Source organism: Vicugna pacos, chromosome 5, assembly GCF_048564905.1.
Source record: "Vicugna pacos chromosome 5, VicPac4, whole genome shotgun sequence".
Taxonomy (NCBI): domain Eukaryota; kingdom Metazoa; phylum Chordata; class Mammalia; order Artiodactyla; family Camelidae; genus Vicugna; species Vicugna pacos.
This window is the reverse complement of record NC_132991.1, coordinates 19,971,434-19,993,125: the sequence shown is the minus strand read 5'-3', so window position 1 is coordinate 19,993,125 and position 21,692 is coordinate 19,971,434. Positions and strand designations below refer to the sequence as shown.

General features: G+C 32.8%; 1 protein-coding gene across 1 annotated transcript in view; it reads left to right on the top strand.

Annotated features, from left to right (window-relative positions):
- The window catches only part of LOC102544705 (low-density lipoprotein receptor-related protein 1B), a 316,032-nt gene extending 294,550 nt beyond the window's left edge, over window positions 1-21,482 (top strand). The window contains exons 49-53 of the mRNA XM_072962065.1: window positions 9,857-9,933; window positions 15,687-15,777; window positions 16,729-16,873; window positions 19,714-19,812; window positions 21,249-21,482. Coding sequence (XP_072818166.1) covers window positions 9,857-9,933; window positions 15,687-15,777; window positions 16,729-16,873; window positions 19,714-19,812; window positions 21,249-21,389 — 553 coding nt within the window. The 3' untranslated portion in view covers window positions 21,390-21,482. The remainder of the gene's footprint in view (window positions 1-9,856; window positions 9,934-15,686; window positions 15,778-16,728; window positions 16,874-19,713; window positions 19,813-21,248) is intronic.
- Window positions 21,483-21,692: the final 210 nt, after the last annotated feature.

The window sequence follows — 21,692 nt, the reverse complement described above, 5'->3', positions numbered from 1 at the left end:
TTCTTTGGCTTTGTGATTGTTCCACCTAATTACGTTATTAAAAGTTTAGTGTTATGTCCTAAGTCCTTAGGGTGAGAACCACATAAAGAACAGCACAGCTCCAATAGGAGCCTCTGTTGGGGTTTTGGGAAGAAGATAATGAGTTGTGATTCTGTCTCAAGTTTTTAAAAAGGCAGGAATTTATTCTTCTATGTTATAACAGCTAGTTGAGGCCTTGGTTTCTCAAAATCCTGGCTTTGCGGAAAGGAGACGACATAAGTTCCTCTTCCCCAGCTCTGCTGTCAGGCTGAGCAGTGCTCCTCTGTGTGGACCAGCGAGCTGATGGCCCCACCAAGGATCTCTGAGAAGAGCCCCAAGAAAGTTGTCACAAGTGATTTCAAACAGATCACAGCTTCTCAGCAGGGGCGCTGAGCAATTCAACTTCAGCAGCCTATGTTGTCTGCATTTATCAAGAGCCAGGTCATTGTATGTTCCCTTATTTGTTTTCTGCCCCTTGACATAGTTTCAAAGCACAAAATGTGAAATGTGCATGTCTTTTGGAGCAGTAAAAGCCAGTAAAATCTGTCACATCAATATCTGTCCTTTACGATCCCAGGTAACAAGTTGTAGCTTGTTCTGGCTCTCACCGTGCTAGTCGTGTCATGGGGAGAAAAACGGAATACAGGTATCGCATTTTTCTGTAACTGTTTGAAGTCCAGTTTGTGCCCTGAGAGTACAAGGGGCACTGCCTGGCAGAGAACAATTATTACACAGTTATACATCGGGCAGCTATTGTTACCAAGTTTTGACCTAGTCACATTATTATCCCTTGATTCTGGGACTTGTTCTTGGCCTCTAATATAATCAGTAAATCAGAATAACCAAAGAGGCCAAACACAGTGTAAGTACATAGTATTTTTATTTGTTTACACATTGTTACCACTTAAAAAATTTGAATTTTTTCCCTCTCTATTAGACTGTATCCCCCAGATTTTACTGCTATGAAAAAGTTACAAAATTCAGATGCTTTTAACAATGAAGGTTTATTTCCTGCCCATGTTCCATCCTGGAACAAATCAAGAAAACTAGATCAATAAACCTTCAATCTAGTACTTAATTCCAAGCTAACTTTATACAATTCAAAGAAAAGAGTCAGACGAATATGGATTAACCAGCAACACTGGTTTAAGAGTAAAAAAATAAATGAAACATTCCTTGTATTATCATCAGTCAGAGAAATATTTTCTTCCTTTTCACACTAGAATTGTAGCAGAAGGAAGCCATTATGTTAAAAAAAGTATAGAAACTTCAGCCCACTACTTCTTCCACTGGGCATAGAAACAAAAAATATAATTATATTGATATTGGCATGCCATCTACAATGCTGACATTTAGTATTCGTAATATTATTTATCATTTGAGTTAAATTAACTTAGAGGATTGTAAATTTTATATACATCATATCATTTAATCTCTTAAGAAACCTGATTTTTTTTTTTTGCTTTTGCAATGATCAACTTATCTTTCAAAAAAGAAAAATAATTGAAGGAAGAAAGGGAGGAAGGAAGGAAAGAAAGGGAAAAAGGAAAGAACAAAAGGGAAAAAAGAAAGAAGAAGCAAAAAGGCTTGAGGTAGTAAAAGGAAAACATACAATAGAAAGGTAAAATATAAAATTAAAAACAAGGGGATTGAAAAGGAAAACGAAGGTTAAAGCATAAGGGGCTAGATCTGTGGGAAGTGTGTAACAAGAGCAGGGCGGTTGCTCTCCCCTGTATTGTAAACTGAAACACTGAGGTGGATGAATTGCCAGAAGATAAGTCCTTTGTGAGGAGTGGAGATTAGATTACAACATAGGTCTATCTAACTGCGACACTCACACATGCCATTTGAGTCATACTATACCAGCATTTTAATTTTAGACAATTATTTAAATTAATTGATTGAATTTAATTACATTAATTACATATTTGTTTGTTTGCTTTTATATAAAATTGATTTCCATGTCAATTTACCCATCAGGCAAGCACCTTTAGGATTTTAGTTATAGAAAGAAAATACACATTTCTTAGTCAGCTGCATCCCAGGACAAGAATGGGAGTGTCACACAATTTACAATACTGAATAGGTAAAAATTTTACATGACAAGTTGCTAGAATGTGATCATCTAATTTTATAAAAGGAAGAATTAATGAATAGCTTAATGGATGAATAAAAGAAGGATGAAGGGAGAAAGGATGGCAGGAAGGAAGAAATGAATAAAATATTTGTCTCTTACTGTGGTTCTTACATATTAAGTGTTTTCCATAGTGGGTCAATATTTCTTTCAGTGAGAAATGACTGGTACCCAGCTGAAAGCATGTTATGAATGGTGTTAACACAGTCTTCATAGATTAGGGTATGACACATATCTGTGCATTTATATGGGTTCAACCACGCCTCCTCCATGCCTTCATACACTCATTCATTAATTTTGTCAAACAACAAACATACTGATTGACCAAACATACATACTGACCATGTGCTAGACACTGTTCAAGAAATGAAGAAATATAAAAATAAATAATGTATAATCCCTTCCTTTAAATAATCACAGTCTAGCACAGTCATAGGCAAATGCATATTTAGATATTTATGAATGCATATGTAAATAGAGAAATACAAACATACAATGTACCATATTTATGATTGTATGTTGGTTTTATATATATATATAAATATATATATAAAAAGATATTTATAACTACCCCCTAAATTGCAGTTTTCCATAATGTACAATATTACTGTAATATTCTGTAGCATTTTAGATTTATTGAAGACATTAATTTAAACTTCCTGAAGCATTTTTTAGACTACTAGCATCATAAACCTTCTCACCTCGAGTCAAAAAAGTAATATAACACTTGGATTAGGAAAGAAATGTGTGTTTATGGCCATCTTTTGTCATTAGGCTTCAAATGTTTCTGCTTGCAACATGTTCCTATAAATGTTAAACAAATCGAGTGTTTTATGACTAATTAACATTTACGCAGCATAGACAAATTAGCTAATTCATACTGACAGTTGACTTTAGCAAATCATTCTCAATTTTTCTCATTCACTATTTTTTGATTGCTTGTTTTGTTTTAAAACAATTAAATTTTTTTTAAAAACTTTTGAAATGCAGGTGCTAGATTTTGAGGAAGGCAGAATGGTAGTAATTGAGACCTTGATATCAATACTAATACAATGTACCTTTGCAATTGAAAACATTTGGTTCTAGAAACCTTTGGTGTTGCCTTTTGGTGGATATGTAAAAATCTTGTGACTAGAACAAAGGCTATACTGAAGTTGCAGAAAGGAGATGGCTATCTGTATATCAGAACTATTTTGTAATGATTTAGGGTATAAATTAAAGTGGCTAACATCAATATCTCAGCATATGAACATTATAACTGAAAATAAATATTTTTTAGAGAATTGGAGTTACATATTTCATTTATAAAGACATTCACACACTCAAACCTTGTAACAACACTTTCTGATATTCCTACTACTGCCCTAGATTTTGTGCAGGATTAATATGCCCTAAACAATACTTAATAACTGCAGTTGAATATACCAGATATTCTCATCACAATTTGTTTCAGATTTTACCATGTTGCACCACAGAAACCCCAAGAACTAGGAAGGGTGTTCATTAGGGTTTCATATAAAAAAATGTTTTTGTTTATTCCTATGTCCTGCTAAAACAAAATATTCAGATAGCAAAGTACTTACTCTGTCTGCATGGCACTAAGTATAGAGAGTTCCAGCCCCACTCCCAACCCCAAGGCTTCGTATGTTTTTAAGCTAATTTTAGAAATTGGCCATTCATCTTAGCATCATGTAGGTAGAACTTTCTCCTGCTATTACAGCATACATTGTTTTTCTTCCCATCTTTAGCTGCAGAGTTACAACCAGTGTTTCTAATGTAATGCCCTACATTTATGTCTTCAATTACATCCATTATATTACTTAATACTAATTTTATGATTGTTCCTTTTCCTTTTTAGTTGATGCGTGTAATATGTTCAGTTAAGTAGAAATCATCTACTCACTTGAAAAAACACTTTATGCCTTTCAGATCTTCTTTCACTAAAATTTACTGGAGAATATCTAGATAGTAAAAGTTTTCCATTGCTAAAGATTTCATTATTTTTTTTAATATTTATTCAGTCATGATTTCATACTTCAGTGGCCATTTCTGCTCAAGTGGTCCACACAGAATTTTATGTTTAAACATTTCTAACTTAAACCAGCCAATCTTAACAAACTTCTTTTTATGGATAATTTCTTGGCAAACTAGATTTTATCTTTCCTTTCCTATTTCTCCTTACTTCTTAAAATAAATCACTTTAAATAATCCACTTTATTAATTTTATTTCTTTCATGGCCATTTCTTCAGTTGGAATTTCTCATTAATTTTTACTTTTCCTAAAATGATTATTGGTCAGAGTTTATTGACCATCTCATTATTATTTTACTTCATCACATTAACCCTTCTCAGAAATCAAGAACTCTTCTGACCAAATTTCTTTAATATTAAAGTAAGATAAGTTTTGTCATACTAGTTTTATCAGTACTAGGTAACACTAGGATTTAATGTAATCATCTGTAACTAGGCATTACAATGTGTAATTAGAGAGTTGAATCAAGCATTCTTATTATAACAAACATAAATTTAAGATATTACCTTAAGCTTTTTGAAGAAAACAAAGCAGGGTAATACCAACTTATTTCTATACCATAGAAAAATTTTGGAGCATGTTAAATATTATACATTTTTATGTATACATGAAATAATTTTCTCTTAGAGGACTGTGAAACAGTAACATGAAGAAATATTTTACAGTCAAGTTAACAGACTGGTGAGTTAGTATCTAAATATCCATTCAAAATGCAGTAAAAATTTTTTGCGTTTGGCAGTACTGCTGTCTACAAGAAGAGGGGGATATAAAAGGTTCTGGGCCTATAAAGAGTATAAAGCTTCAAAGTTAGGAATGCCATGCAAATGTAGCCATGTTCTCACACCAGAAGACTGAAATTTGCAGAATTAATCATAAAAAAAATTTTGCATGTGACTTGTAATTTTTATTTTTTCATCACTGTATGAAGATACTATTGTATAAATCTGATGCACAAAATATAATCATATTTGTTATTTTTACTGAATGAGATTTTTTGGAGCACCTAAGCATGCATGACACTATGCACAAGTTTTCCAAGGCTCCTTTAATCTTTTCAGGCCATATATTTTCCTGCTGTGTGTAGAAAGAAAAGGGCATATTAAAAGATTTTTCTTTCTGAATGTCTCCATCATCATGGTTAATAATGGCAGCCTAGCATATAAGAGGAGAAATTCAATTCCAAATTGCTTTAAGGTTCACCTTTGAATTTCACTTTGGTCAGAAGAGTCCCATGACCTTTAAATTTGATGAAAAGAGGAAGCAGATATTAATCTCATTATTTTATTTTGAAGTCCTCCCAAAGCAGGTGACTCTAGACCACATATCCACAAAATGACATGAGTAGTTCACATAAATTGATCATTGTTACAGTGCAAGACGATACCTAAGATTTTAATACACCTTCAGGATTTGATGTCTGATTTCAATGCTTTTTGTAAAATCACTCTGCTTCTTCAGAGCTCTCATCATTTTGGGCAGTTTAATTATGTTTTATATCTATCCTTTGAATTGAAAAATCTGTTCCTTTTTAAAGATTATATTTTACCCCTTTATATATACTAAACTTATTTTGATAGTCTGAAAATATTTACTTTGCTTCCTAGTACAATCTGCTATGTTATTGCCTTTCCACAAAGATATTCCCTTGCTATAGAAAATTACAACTGAAATAGAGAATATTGTCACTATACAATAATTGCACCCACCAGTGAAAAAACAGAATAAATTAACTCTCCACACATTTCATATAGTAACATTCAGATGAGAATTAGTTACCCAATACAAAAATCCACTCAGTTTTTCAGGTGCTATGATAAGAACTTCTACAATATCATTGAATCTTTGAACAATCTTGCTGGGCATGTGTACTATTGTTCCCACTCTAAAAATTAAAAACATATATATTGAACAGTATTTGGTATAAGAACATAGTCTGTGGGAATATAATAACTTACCTCAAATATTTCTTGAAGTGTGGCTTGTAAATTATTTGCATCAGGGTAACTTTGTTAAAATGCAGATTTCTGGCCACAATTCCAAGCTGCTTATTAATGAAAAGTTCTGATATATGGGATTCCAGAATTTCAACTTTAATAAATTTTTCAGTTTGATAATCATTAGTCTAACCTAAAACATAAAGGAAAATTCATAAAACATGTTGTAATCAAGAACAGTATATGTATATGTAATTAAAGTAAAAGAAAAAGATTCAGAAAACAATGCATTATAAACAGTCTTTCTTTTTAATGTCAGTGACCTCAGAGAAAAGGAGAAAAGAATGTTAAATCAATAACCGTATATCAGGCAGCTATTGACTTTAAAAAAACTGTTAGGACAATATTGTCATATGATAGTGTGAGAAGAGGGTAAGTGATTGTTTTAATAAATAAGACTCTATCTCTCTGTGTTTCTGTCTACCTATCTATCCATGATCCAATAATACTTAGTTAAAAATTCATGTAAGTATTTAAAAAATTAAATAATTCAGAATGGTACAGTGATCAACATACAAGAAAAAGAAGCTGATTTTCATTGTCCTGAGGTAAAGGGCAGTGGGGAAAAACTGTAGGATAAGTTTAAAAGGAATGAGACACAGATGTTTGTAATGGTAAGGGGAAAAAAAGATCTCTTGAGAGGGCCAGGCAGGACCAACTTGAAGATAATTGTTTAAGGATGAATAATAGGGAGCAATGAAGTGCAGTAGTGCAGATTAAAGATGACCAGGGCATGGACTATGGATTTTTCTTGAGGAACAATGACGAAGAGACAGATGCCAGAGATGTTACAGTCAGCATGGTTATGCAGATAATTCAGTGGGAGAATAGACAGGAAATTCTGATGATTCACACACATTTCAGTTCTTAAATGCTCTGCCATTAATGGCTTTGATCATTGTAGTCTACTCAGAGTATGAAGATTTATGAGTTTCTATAAAGACGGTAAAAATACTTGGTCTTAAATCCACCAGTGGAGGAAGAACTTGTGGAGCAGCAAACACCTTAAGTTGTAATTTTGGAAGGTGAGCAACAAGAGTAATGACTTCTATTTGATTTAATATCTCAAAAGAGATTTTTTTTAATACTGAAACAAATGTAGATGAGCGGAACAGATTTTATTTTGGGCCATAAAACATTATTTTATAAGGAGTATAGGGAAAATTGCAAGGTGATCATCAGCTGATTAAGGAGTAGAACTGTTAAAATTTTTTTAAAAGATGTAGAACTGTTAAAATTAATTATTTCTTCAGCACAGTCTTTGAGAGTTATTTCCAGGATGTATCAAGTAAAATATTCCCTGAAAATTAGGAATTTAAATATGCTTCCACAATATCAAAGAGAAAAGCATGATGACCACTCGCAAGTGATTTATCTTATCTGATATAAATACTGGATCCCAATCTATGGATAAAATAGAAAATTAGTCAAGACCTTTAACAAGTACCCCCTATTCTACTTAAATAATTTCAGATTTTGGAATAAAAATCACACTATCCTTTTCTTTTTTGTTTAAAACTCTGTTTGCCCTTCTGGAGTTTCAAAGGCATATTTTTAATAACTTCCTAAAATACTTAAAACAAATGATGTTCATACCAGAACATCTGATCAATTTACATTTAATCCTCCAATGCCTGAGCCATTCTGTTTCGAGTTTCCAAGCATCTCAGTGTAATGATAAGCCCCAGAGATTCTTATCTCTAGTAACATAGCAAAATGTATCTCAGGTTGTTTCTCTTACTTAACATGAGCCCTGATGTAGCTGGCTGATGTTGCTGCTGTTGTCCAATCAAAGGAGGTCCTGTAAAGAGCAAATTTTGATATTTTAATCAATATTTCAATATAATTGTACAAAATAGCTTTGTGCACATCAGTTATACAATAAAGTTACTAAGCAGTCAATATTATTTCTTTGTTGGAGCATGTAAAACATCCTTAGTGATCAGCTAGGAAGATTTGACAAGTGTAAAGCTACATAAAAAGAAAAGAATTCTGCAATGATTAGAATTCACTCTAACAACATGTTTGCAAAATCTGCCTAAACATCTTATTTTGAATAATCTGTGGACTGTGTCAAGAATTAGAAACCCGTGAAGAACTGAAACAATTTTCTAGAACATTCATCCGGAAAACCACAACTAAGGAAGAAAAGAAATGATTTTTAAAAATCAATGCTTTTTATTGACTGTTCACTTCATTATAATTATTTGAAATATGCTCATTTCATTACCTCACTTCAGTAATATAGACAGAGTCATAGACCTGGCCTTAAAATTTATTTACCTATTTTAATGATTTACTTTTAATATGCTATATCATAAATGGGATGTATAGGAAATATGTATGTAAGCTTTTTCTAAAAAATATGAACAAAAAATTAGGCTAATGCATGAGTGATGACCTGTTAATAATATAATGATACTAATTTTCATTGAAATCATGTTCCATGCTCATAGTTTTAAATATCATTATTAATCAAATAACTATATTCTTGAATAGTCACATTATTGTCAATTATGCTGAAGTTAATATGTGCTTTTATGAAACAAATTTGGATTTTTATAGTTTGAGCTTCTCAGTAATGATGATTTTATCAGATTTTGCCCACATTTTAGGACACTCAATTCTGTCTTCACAAACACTTCAAATAATTCACATGGCATCGTGGAAGCCAAGTTCCAAAAACAGCTTCAGCTATCTGAATCGGCTGTGACGGAATTGGCAGAGAGCTAGAGATCACAGCTATTTAGTTTGGCCACCATGCCCAAAGAGATCTACTTGGAACGGTTCTGGAAGCTGTTCTTTTATTGTGCACAACTATTCCTGATATGGTGGTATTTGACAGTCATTTAAAATAAGAACTGAAGCCAATTAAATGGTTTCTCTGTGGATTTCCTCTGACAGATGCACAGAGGCATCTTGTGTTAGCCATAGACATTGCTCAAACAGAGCTAAAACCATTTCAGCGTTTATTTTGATGCAACCAGCTAATTATAATGGTTGGGATTTATGTTTAAATAATGGATTTTAATCAGATCTATTATTTTAATCCCCTGCTGGACTTCTCATTGTAGTGTCATGGTTCCTAAATGGGGAAGACAACATCTCCGAATAAAAACTTGGGCACATTCTCTTGATTTCTTGGTAATAGAAGTATGATTTTAATGGGAAAGCACAATATTTCCCTATCTCTGATTAGAAGAGTAAAAATTGTTTGGTTTAAACTGTGAGACAAATGACCATTTCCTCCTATTTGTTAGTTAGTTCCACTTTTAATTTAGAACCAGAAAAAAAGATTACAGAAACTTAATAAGGATTTGCTTGCCAGGTAAATTCAGCTTTTATAATGGTGATTGATAATTTTCAGCACTTCTCAAATTAATCTCAATTCTTAATTAAAATTTCAGTTTTGCTGTAAAATATGTCAATTTTAAGTTTAACATAGGCTAAAGAAGAATGACTATAAATCTGAATTTTTAGAAGTATTTTAACAAGTGAAGTCAATTGAAGTTACCCTCAGCATACTGACAATATGCAGGAAATTAGCAGAAATCTCTGATATTCATGAATCTGTGATGGCTGGCTCCTCCTTCATCTTATTTGGTTGAAGTTACTACGTTAGCAGACGTGTGGGGTCTGTTACTTGCTGATTTGTTTTGTTTGTTTTTATCTTTCTAGATGCTCCACCAACTGGTCAGGCACTCAGTGTGAGAGGCCAGCCCCAAAGAGCAGCAAGTCTGATCACATCAGCACAAGTGAGTTCCTCAGATTTGTATCTTGGGTGTTCCACATCGTATAGAAAGCTTTTTTTTTTTTTTTTTAAATACTGTTACTGAGGGAAATGAGTCTTGGAAAGTCTCCTTCATGGAATTTCGCAAGACAGCCACTGCAATCCAGGTGTTTTTTGAAAGATGAAGCACTGAGCTCTCGTCTGGTGACAGGGTCCAGATAATGTGCTCTCCTAGGCAGTGAGTGGTCTACTCAGACTTTGGCCGTTTTCAGAACGCACGTCTGCAAACCCAGCAGAAGCTTTTCTTAGGACATGTATGTCAGCTACACAGGCTGCAGATACTAGAGTGGACATCAGGCTGTTCCAGGAAGAAACATAATTCCATGTTTTAATTACAGTGTATTTATTTTCTTGAAGTCCATTTCAATGTGTTGTGGAAAAACAAACTTGAATAGTTAGTCTCTATGTGAAGTATGTTAACAAGCAATTTTTAATAAGGATCATAGTTGATTTATTGCTTCCTTGTCTTTAAAGGACTGGTTTTGAAGCACAATAAAATATAGCTCAGGGTTTTGCAAGGTTTTTTGTGCATGTAGCTGTAGTCTTAGGCCAGATCCCTGATATGAAAATTCATCTACATCAGCATTGTGTGTCTGTGTGTGTATCTTCCAACAGCTTTAAATGATTTTATAAAGATTTTCAAAATAAAAGCCTGAAGTAAAATTTCCTGTTTCACACATATTATTGTTAACATGTGGAAAAGTTTTAAAAAATCTGTAATATCTATCAAGTGTGTAAATATACTCTTGAAGAGAAAAAATAGTCTCTCTGATTTATGAATGCTTACTTAGCAGATTTTCTCTAGTCCTTCACCACTGGTAGGACAGCGTACATGAAAACAAACAAAAATTGTACTATGGAATTTGTGAAAAAAGAAAGACATTATCAAAATCAAAAGTGTATGATTTTTGTACCTTAGACGCAGGCTCCCAAAGTTTGCTGATCTACTTGTTTATTGCCCCTGCCCCCAAGGAGTTTATCGTTCCTTGAAATTCTTCAAGTGACACTGTCCAAAGTTTCACCATTTGGAGATTAACCTGAGCTAGTAAGGATGAACATCTTTGAAGAATGGCAAATAGAATAAATAATCTAGAAATGAGTATGTGAATTCGGGGAGGTGAGATAAGTGATTCCAGTCATGGAGTGTTAGGGATTTACCTTAGAATTGGTGTGTTGTCCTTGGGAAGGAAAGGCAGGGCCTTAGCAAAGCAGTGGACACAAAATTGTAGGAATAGGACATTAGGATTTGAGGACTGTTACATAAAATATGGTAGAGGTGGGAAAATATACCTTGCCTAATTTGATATTGCAAAAGGAGGGGGAAAGGAAAAATGCTCCCTTCTCTCTCTTCCCAGGATCATACTAATCTTATTCATAATAAGTCTAGAGGAATACTAATTGATATGATTTTGTGAACCAGTTCTAAAACTCACCATCATTAAGAGTGTTTCTTAATGAAAAAAAATGCATTTTGAGTTACCAACCTATAAAAGATACTGAAGTTATAAGTTGAGAATTAATGAAGATGCGGTGCTTCAGCCTTTCTTTTATGGTGATTTCTCAGTTATCTTAGATAAATTAGAACTTAGTCTTTTAGAGAGTCTAAACAATTTTAAATATTGATAAAAAACTCTGGAAGGAAAGAAACAAATAGAGTAGAATGTCGACTGAATTTTCGATTTAAAGGTAAGGTTCGTCTACCAAGGGAAGTTTGGTGTTTGGAAGATGAGTTTGAGGAGAGGAGTGTCGGATGTTTCTAGTGGAGGGTGGCGTCTCCAACCGTTTGCATGAGCAACAAGCTCCCTGATGAGGAAGATGCCTCTGATTACAAGAGACAGTTCTAAACGAGGGACTGTCACATGTAAGGAGGAGTTGCAAGTAGTTGTAACCCTTTTTCCAAAGATTCTGATGCTCTTTCTTCCATCACTGATTTAAAGTCATTAAATTTAATGGAAGTATCAATGCACATTGAAAGGGCTATTAGCCATGCAAATGTCAAATTATCTCAGATTTGAGCAAAGTTGACCCAATAATGACTCAATTAAAAGGTACTTACCATCCGACATTTGTGCTTAGCGAAACTTGCCTCAGTAACTGAAAGGAGAAAAACGGTAGTTAAACTGACCCTTCCTAAGGTAAGGGCTATTTTCATTCCCTCAGGTGAACTCCAGTGGTTTTGAATGGTTTTCAGTTGTTCCCCAAACTTGGGCAGAAGTCGTCTGCTCAGCCAGACAGGTGGATACTTTAGGAATGTGTTTTCAAGCCTGCATTTCCATTCCCAGTGAAGCAGTCCATGGTCACTGGACTGTGGCAGCATCAGGACTGCGCTGCCTCTGCCGGCCTGTCTGCTGTCAGCGGGCACAGGGACTTCCCTTCCTAACTGACAAACAGCTTTCTTAATCATCTCCGAGTAGTAATTCTCATGTTTTCTGGCCCTTGCTGTTTAAAGTATCTAAAAATCAGCCTGTGGAATCAAGCAGATCTATTATCCCAGGACTTTCTGCTTAGCTACACTTGAAAGAGTTTATCTGACTTTTCTGAAGTTATTTTGAAGAGTTTCGAACTAAGGAAGATTAAATACTTATTATAATGTGTGACTGGAACATTGTACTGTACACCAGAAGTTGACACATTGTAACTGTACTTCAATAGAATTTTTTTTTTAATTTTTGAAAATTAAAATATTATGTACTCCTATTTTAAATTTACCCAAAGTTTTAAGGAAGCAGATGCTCGGTGTTTGAATTTATGCTATTCATATCTGCTAAATTAAGGAGGAAAAAAATATACTCAGCACTTGTGGGGCAGTATTGTAGTGACGCTGTTTTACTGTAGTGACAGCAGAAATCTGATATCTGTTAGGGGATTATTCCCGTCTTCCCTTTTCCTTACTCCTTTATATCATTATGTTTTAAAACAGAATAAAAGTAGTTACGTTGTATCAAGGAATTACAAGCTTGCAAACATATAGAACAGAATGCAGCAAAATAATGCCTTTGTCCTAGTTCTCCCAAAGCAAAGGTATTTATTGAGCCGCTACTAAGTGTCAAGCAAAGTCTAGATCCCAGAGATAAATCAATGAGTAAGACAGTGTCTCTTCTGAGGAAGTTGAGATCCTAGAGGGGTAAGTAGCTGTTGAACAAGAATGCAAACCAATAAGTAAACATTAGAAAATAATTGTGAGTCTTGATTGGTTCTATGAAGAAAGCAAAAGAAAGCCACAAAAAATAGAGAATGGCAGTGGAGAAGGCTATTTAGACATCCCTCCATGTATAACAAGTTCAAAGTGCACTTTTTTTTAAATTAGCTTAGAACAGTCCACCAACAATGTACTGTTTAAAAAAATCACCTGTGGTAGACTTTGTTACAATATGATATTTACCACTATATATACTACTTGGGAAAAACACGTATTTTGATAAATACCTATATTATATTCTAAAAATATCTGTGGTTCCTAGTTGTTTCCATGAATATGAACTATTTTACAAAAAAAGCTTGCCAAATTGCTACCCTGTGTTATTTACTGGCTACACTCAGTGTTACCGCAGTTACCGTGATAGGTTATATAAACATATTAGAATGCTAGGCTCTTAAACAGAGTGCTGTAAACAAAGGGACGGAAATTGCTATCTGTGATGGGAAAAAGAAAAACGAAGTTGTTAGTTTTCTAGCATGCATACTTAACAGCATTTCTACCTAATAGGAGTAAAGAAACTATGTAAAACAAATAAAACCTAATTTTCTAAATAATTTATAATTGCCTTGAGGGGAAAATAATTTTATATACCTTAAAACGAGTGTTGTAAGTGTTTCACACCCACCAATTCACCACAAATTTTAGCAGTTAAAAAGATAAATAATGAAGTGAGGATATTTATAAAGTCGTGATCAATCAGTTGAAGTCAGTTTATGAAGAAACCAAGCTGTTCACTGATATTTAAAATTTGTGAACAAATGTTAATTACTATCTAAGGTGCCAGATTCTCTACCTCCATTAATTACTAATAAATTACACATTCATATAAAGTTCACTTTCTCAAAACCAAGAAGGTAATGCAATATCAAACTCACTAAGTGGTATACAGTCCTGGTAACAATATGAAAAAATAAAATGTTTTACATTTTAGAAACTGACTAAAGAAGGCAAGCCATATTTTTTCTTGCATGTAATATTTGGTTATTTTAGACAAGTTATTTTTGAAGTTCCAAGTTGAAAGATTATCTTATACATGACATTTCCTTAATAAAGACCTTTTGGTATTTTGGTAAATAATCTCCAATATGGATGACCTCACACAGATACCTCTTGGCTAAAGCTATTAAAACTGATCTGTGTTTCTACTTTGAAGTCCCTAAGCAGTTGCCTTTCCTGCTTAATATTACCATTAATTACTGTCACAGTATTTTTATATGCACATGTATATGCAGAGGAAAATTAATATGTCTAATGATTCTTAATGTTTTATTCCTGAACCATGCAGGATCCCCACATTAAATTTCTATTAGTTTGGGTGTTGCTTTGTTCCTTAGTTTAGCCAATGATTAAGCTGACTTGACAGAACCAACCAAATGCTTATTTCAAACAGACAAAAGACTTTGTTTTAGGGGCATTAGATATTTGTCTGTTGGAAACACTAACATTAGGTACTTGATAGAGCTACTTAATACTCTCCTGTTATCAGACAACCCTTACATTCATTTTTTTTCCTGTGTCAGTGATATATGACCCTAGGTGTTTCCTACTGTGGAGCCCATTATCAGCAAAGAGGTATTGTCTCCTTCTTCTTCAGGGGGAAAAAATAGTGACTGCTCTTATTGCCAACCTAGAAATGGAGGGCAGGGCAGAGATTCTTCTCAGTTCTGCTTCTCCCAAATGTTCAGGTGCATAAAAACTAAGACCCAATTTCTCTGACCGCTTTTGAAACTCTGTTCCATAGATCTTTTATTCCATTTTGAAGATAAGTGATACAACCTAAGATCGTTATTATAAATAAGTGAAAAAAGGGGGAAATGGGCATTTGCAATATAAACCAACCCCGAGATATGGTTTGCTGAAACTGCTCTGGAGTTGGAACTTGAGAAAGAGAATCCTGTCTGCCCCTTTTTTTCGTTGAATCAAGCTAAGAGCCCCGTGTGGTAGGTCTTTGTGTCTGTTTAACAGGTGAAGTGCATGAGCTTCAACTTTTAAGTCTCACTTCATGTAAGTCGTGAAACTGATGTTTATGCCTGTGTCCATCCAAATCCAACACTGATGTCCCTTTTGTTTTGCTGGGCTGCCAACTAACTTGCCACATGTACTCATGGCCAGAGAGTATTTACAGCTAAAGGAATAAAACTAAGGGTGGAAATGTGGCCGGTAAAATTGTGGAAATGTGTGTTCAGTCCCAGTTTATTTACTTACATTATTGCAAGTAAATGTGCGTGGTGAGAACCAGATCAGACTGATAAAGAAGTCAGTATTTCTAACCTCAAAGTCTTTCATTGTAACATATAAGTGAAAGGTATCTAAAGAAACATTTCCAGCAGATCAAGTGTGATTAAAAGGAAAGTGATTTTTCAGTAACGTAGTTATGAACTAGGAATATAGACATTTGGGCTGAGCTTTATTTTTATTATGTCAATGGTCAAACGATTTGGTGTAATAAAGTATTCAGTTCTATTAACCTTGACTTCATTTTATTTATGTGTTCATCTCTTCTTTTGCTTCTTTTTCAGGAAGCATAGCCATCATTGTGCCTCTCGTCCTCTTGGTGACTTTGATAACCACCCTGGTAATTGGTTTAGTGCTCTGTAAAAGGAAAAGAAGGTAAGATACAATGTTCTAGACTAACAGTAAATAAATTACACAAACAGTTACAGAAACAGTGATTTTTAAAAATTTCTTAAAATACAATTTACTTATTCCAACTGCAATATTCTATGTTTTTCAAACCATTTTATCCTTCTATTTCATTTTAAGTGATAATAATTCAGACAGCCTTCCCCTTATGTTATGTTGATGGAATGGCTTTGTTTATATATTCCAACAAAAATAAGAAGGGAAAATATTAAAATTTCAGTAGAATTTTGCATTCATGGTAGTTTTTCCTTGAAACAACAAGAATCTCAAAGAGCGTTTTATTATACTAATGTGTAAGATTAGTAACACCAGTACAATGATAATGACTATGCATTGTATGTCATGAATTGTGCGTTTCATTCACAAATTATGCATCTGTTTACTTTATATACTTCTGAAAGTATTATTTCAACTTATGTGAATATGCAGCTCTAAAGGTCTATAAGGAATGGGTTGAAGGGAGGTTATTATCTGGAACCTAGAGTTTGAATCAGTTTTTGAATTATGTAAAAGACGATTGTAGCCACGTGACTTAGGGATTGAAAACAATCAATTTCAAAGTTTATCACCATTTTTTAGGGATTTTTTTAATAACAAAAGGGGAAAAGTTGATTTTAAAAGGGTAATTGATTAGTGAATATTTGGTTTCAATGAATTTGGTATTTGCTATTTACAACGAATATGTTCCAAGTGCATTTTTTATTGTTAAACCCAAATAGATTGGGAAAAAAACTTATCACATTAATATTTTTGTTTTTGTTCCTCTGTGACTCAGTAAATGTCATTTTTTTCCAATGTATTTTGTTTATGAACTTTTCATCAGTTATATTAAAACTAGTCATTAAAGCTACAAATATGATAGTTTCATACACCATATTGTGATATTTAGACAACTCACACAATGTTTGCATATTCCAGAACAAAAACTATAAGAAGACAACCTATTATCAATGGTGGAATAAATGTAGAAATCGGCAATCCGTCTTATAACATGTATGAGGTGGACCATGATCACAGTGATGGAGGTCTTTTAGACCCTAGTTTTATGGTAGATCCAACAAAGGTAATATTTTAAGATGATGGCCTGTGAGCACTACTGTTCTTGAGTCATTTCTTTATAATATGATTCTGAATTTCATCACTATTTCTTTTATCTGAAGTTAGAATAGAGAACTTTAAGAGGCATTCACCTCAAGAATAAAGTTACTGTAACATGTTTTAGAAAGTAATATTTATTTACTCACTTCTTTTATAAACATATATAGTTTACTTAAAATAATATTGTATTCAAATGTGTTGAGGTGCTGGCACATTTAAATATACAGCCTAGTATAAAATTACTGATTTATTTTTAATAACGAAAAGAGTACAGCATTTTGTTGCCAAAATAAGTATTTAATTTCCAATAATGTTTCATTGAAGAGTTTACTAAGCTATGTCCTTAGATTTGTCTGTGATCACTTTTAAACAATATCTTTCTACCTGCTACAATATCCTTCCTATTGATTTGAGATATATCACTGATATATATATAGCCTAAAAATGCACAGTCTATTTTTTAGTTTCTGTTAGTTCATATTACTGATTGCTTAGTTTGGAAGCTTTTAAGACAAATAGATAAATGATACAACTGTCTAGATAAATTAAACTTGCATAGATTCACTGCACTGTATTACCTGAATATTTTTATATTTTTATATTTCATATTTTGATAATTATAGAATATTTTACTATGAATTAAGAACATCATCAGTTTGCTTGTAGGGAATGATTTTTTCCTATCTTATTCATTTATTAAAAGGTTATTTGTTTTCTGATATACTAAAGGTATTTTGTCCAAAATGTACCTTTATATTAAATAATCACAGTGACCACATGGTTTTGCTCTTATAGCAGCAGTTGTTCCCATAGAAATTAAATAGGATCCCACTTATCAATCTAGTTCTAAATCCATGGCCAGACTTCCTAAGCCTGAAATTGATGGTCTGAAATTGATGAAGTATTTATTTCTATGAAAAGAAATCAATCATTATTGCATGAGTCAATTTTTATACCATCAGAGGGTACTGTATAATTTTTTTCCTAACTAAAAATAATTTTATACTTACTATAAATTATTAATTCAGTTGCTAACTCCTACTTTTGAAATTGCTTATAAAATAAATTATGGGAACCTAAGTTTCAGTGTTTTCTACTTGAAATTGAAAGACTGTACATACTATGCAAATGGTTATTTGATAATTCATGTAGAAAGGAGAAAGACATCTTGAATAATAGGCTTCTCATATTCTTTGAATTCTTTCTTAGAAATAAATACAGTGTCCATAAATATAATATGAATGGATGAGGACATACTTTATACATTTTTTATAAGAAGGAGAGTTGTAAGCCAATTTTGGGTACTTACAAGGAATAGCTTTTTAATAATCCGTTTAAATTTTCTTTCATATTTACTCTAGGAAGATAAGACTATGCTTCAGTGCCCTCAAATATATTTTTAATGTATTTAGTAAATAACAGTAAATATTATTTACCAATTTTCTGACTGATTAATCAAAATCACATTAAGTGTGACTTAGATGGCTGATTCTAGCTGGTTCCTGATGTTTGAAATGTAAATATGAATTGTTGCCTAAGAAGTAAGAAGTAACTGCAGCGTATACATCTAGGCCTAATAGGTGTAATTTTGAGAACACAATTTTGAGAAGCAGAGGGCCACACCAAAGCAACCTAATGATGAAATGTTTTTCATAGAGGATTCACTGGGTTACAGTGGTTTGATATATTCATGATGCAATCAAATATAAGTTGCATTGTATGTAAGGAAGATTTTTGTAGAATATTTTCATTATTTTCAAAATAGATAAAATTTCTACTTCAATGGTACCTTATAATCAGAAGAAATGAAATAATAATAAAGTAAATAAAAGAGAGATTTGTCTACAGAGGCAATCATAGAATAGTTTGAAGAGTTTTAAGAAGAGGAATTAGTACCTACTGGTTTTATAGACATATTCATCTCAATCTTTACTTAGAGTATTTTCAATATGATCTAAATGAGACCTTTGTGGGGGAAAATAAAAAGGCAATATTGACCTGATTTTGTAGTTTAAATCTTTTCCTGAGACCTTTGCCCCTTTCCCAAACTTTATGATCATTCATTGTTAAGAGTTGATAGCTGAGATTTTTTTAAATATGTATGTTCATGATATTTTCATATTTTTCAACTTTTTACCTAGTTTTTTTTTTCCTTTTGGATCACTAATAAATACTCTATCTTGAATATGAGTGTACCAGATTGGCTGTGCCCTGAGACCCAGGAAAGTCTAAAGTCATTGCCCTTGCACGGAGATCAGTGAGCCAATCTGATCACTAGTTAATCTGGTTTAAACTGGAGAGTCAGATTTCCCCCCCAAAACAGATACTTGTTTTGATTTATCTAATTTTAAATTTTATTTTTATTTTCTAAAAATATAGAATGGTGATGAAAGTTTAATTACAACCAGTCAGATAGTTGAGTGTCCAGAATGGGTTACAATCAGAACTTTCCAAAGTAACAAACCTTCAGTGGGGAAGGCTGATTATTTTTCCCAGAGCTGTTAGCAAAGATACGATTTTGGGAGGGGAGAGAGAATGAAGTTAAGTAACCATAAATGAATGGAGGTTTCTAGGTGTGTGGTGTGTCTATCAGTAAGCTGGACTAATAGAAATATTTACCTGTGAATCACTGATCTAATATTAATAGTTCTTTCTAAGTTATTGAAACTACCTTGAACACACTATTGATGCCCCAGGGCTGAAGAGTGTATTTTATGTTATTGTTATGACTGAACATGAGTTTATGTCAGTGAAAACAGTTCCATGATATTAGGTCAGAAACTAAAATTCTCTGTTTACATACAGGCCAGGTATATAGGGGGAGGGTCCAGTGCTTTCAAGCTTCCACACACAGCGCCGCCCATCTACCTAAACTCTGATTTGAAAGGACCACTAACTGCTGGGGTGAGAGAAGAAAATTCATTATTTCGTTTTCCATTCCATCGCAGAACCCCTCATAATCAAAGATGATTACTAGATGTAGAGGCTTTTCTTTAATGATTTTTAATTAACAAGAGATGGCAAAACTGCGTTAAAATTGAGGGCTTATGTTATGTGTCTTGCTTATGCAAGATTATATAAAATGTTATTCTTTGGCAAGTTATTACTTTAGAAATATCTCTGCTCCTGAATTTGAAAATGTTAAAACTCCTTAGCAATAAACACGAGCATTTGCTATTCTTAGAACAGAAATATCTAGTCAGACATTTAAACCGAATAGTTTAAATTTATGTTTAGTTTTACTTATTTTCTATGATGATGTTTTGTTTGGTATATACAAATTTGATATCCAGTTAAATAAAAATATAATACAAAATGTGACATCGTATTGAGAAGTTAGAAATGGTGTAATGAAACCATTCTTTAAAAAAAACTTAAGTAACTAGTTCCTTGAGCAAGGTGCTTTGTCTTAAGTTAAATGGTTCAGGTTAGACAGAAGATGGATTAAAAAAGGGTGTCAAGATCCCTAGGACTGAGTGTTCGCAACCTTTACCTACTTCCCATCTGTTTTTCATTCTCATGTTTTATGTTTGTCTCACTTGCATGGCTCAAAAAAACAATGTGTCTTTGTTATAACTAAGATTTAACATTCTGTTTTGCAAAGACAAAATTTAAAAAAACGACTAGGCAACAATCTCAGGCTAAGTTTCAACTATTAAAATAATGAACATTGTATATGTTTTTTAAATGAAAGAGATCATTTCTGTATGTCTCAAAATGCTATAAATATCTATAAAAATTAAGATGACTATGTCCTTCACAATTCTTTGGAAGAATGCAAAAGTATTTCCAATAATAAGCAAATATAGGTTGTTTGAAGCAAAAATGTTGTCTTTACTTTTTAAAGTTATACAATAATGTATTTTACTTTCATTTTTCCTTGTTTTATTTTTTAAGTTCATACTTAATGAAAAATTATGAGAACCGAGCAATTAGATGACTTTTTTGTAAACACATCTTCCTACCACTGAAATAGCAATAAGAAAAGGAAACGTATGGACTGGAAATAAGACAATTTGGTTTAATGTTTTATGCTTTTAAGTAAAGTCAGTGAATATGGCTTTCATGAAGATTTCTTCAGTTTTTTAATGTTCTGTCAAAGCTCCCCTTAGGGTCATGAGTTACTTGAAAAATATACAATTATGTTGTTATATCGTACTATTGTAAAGTCAACTAAAGTCTATGAACAGAATTTAAATTACATGTATCTAATTACTATTTAGTGAGTTAAATGCATTGAATATAAATGATAACATTAAAAGACAGACATCATAGAAAATAACAGATTAATGTGTTGAAAACAGATAATAAAACTATATTTATTTATTTTTCTCCTTTAGCCAACAAATTACTCCAATCCGGTATATGCGAAATTGTATATGGATGGGCAAAACTGTCGAAACTCCTTAGGAAGTGTTGATGAAAGGAAAGAACTGCTTCCAAAGAAAATAGAAATTGGGATAAGAGAGACAGTGGCATAATCAGCGATACCTTTTATATGCTGTATAAATGTACAAAATATAAGGATTACTTTTGTATGTTCCAACAGTATTATACTTGTTTTGGCATCAGCATTACCTCCTTCTTTATCTTTTTTCTGGTTAGTTGTTTTCTGAGTTTTCTGGGTTTTCCTTTTTGCTGATGACTATTGATTGACCATTTGTATGGTATTTTTATGAAAAAGAACTGCACTACCGTACAATTTACAACAATGCTGCTGATATGACACACCTTTGAATTTGTTAAAATTAAAAACAACATATTCCTTTATAGTGTGAATATGA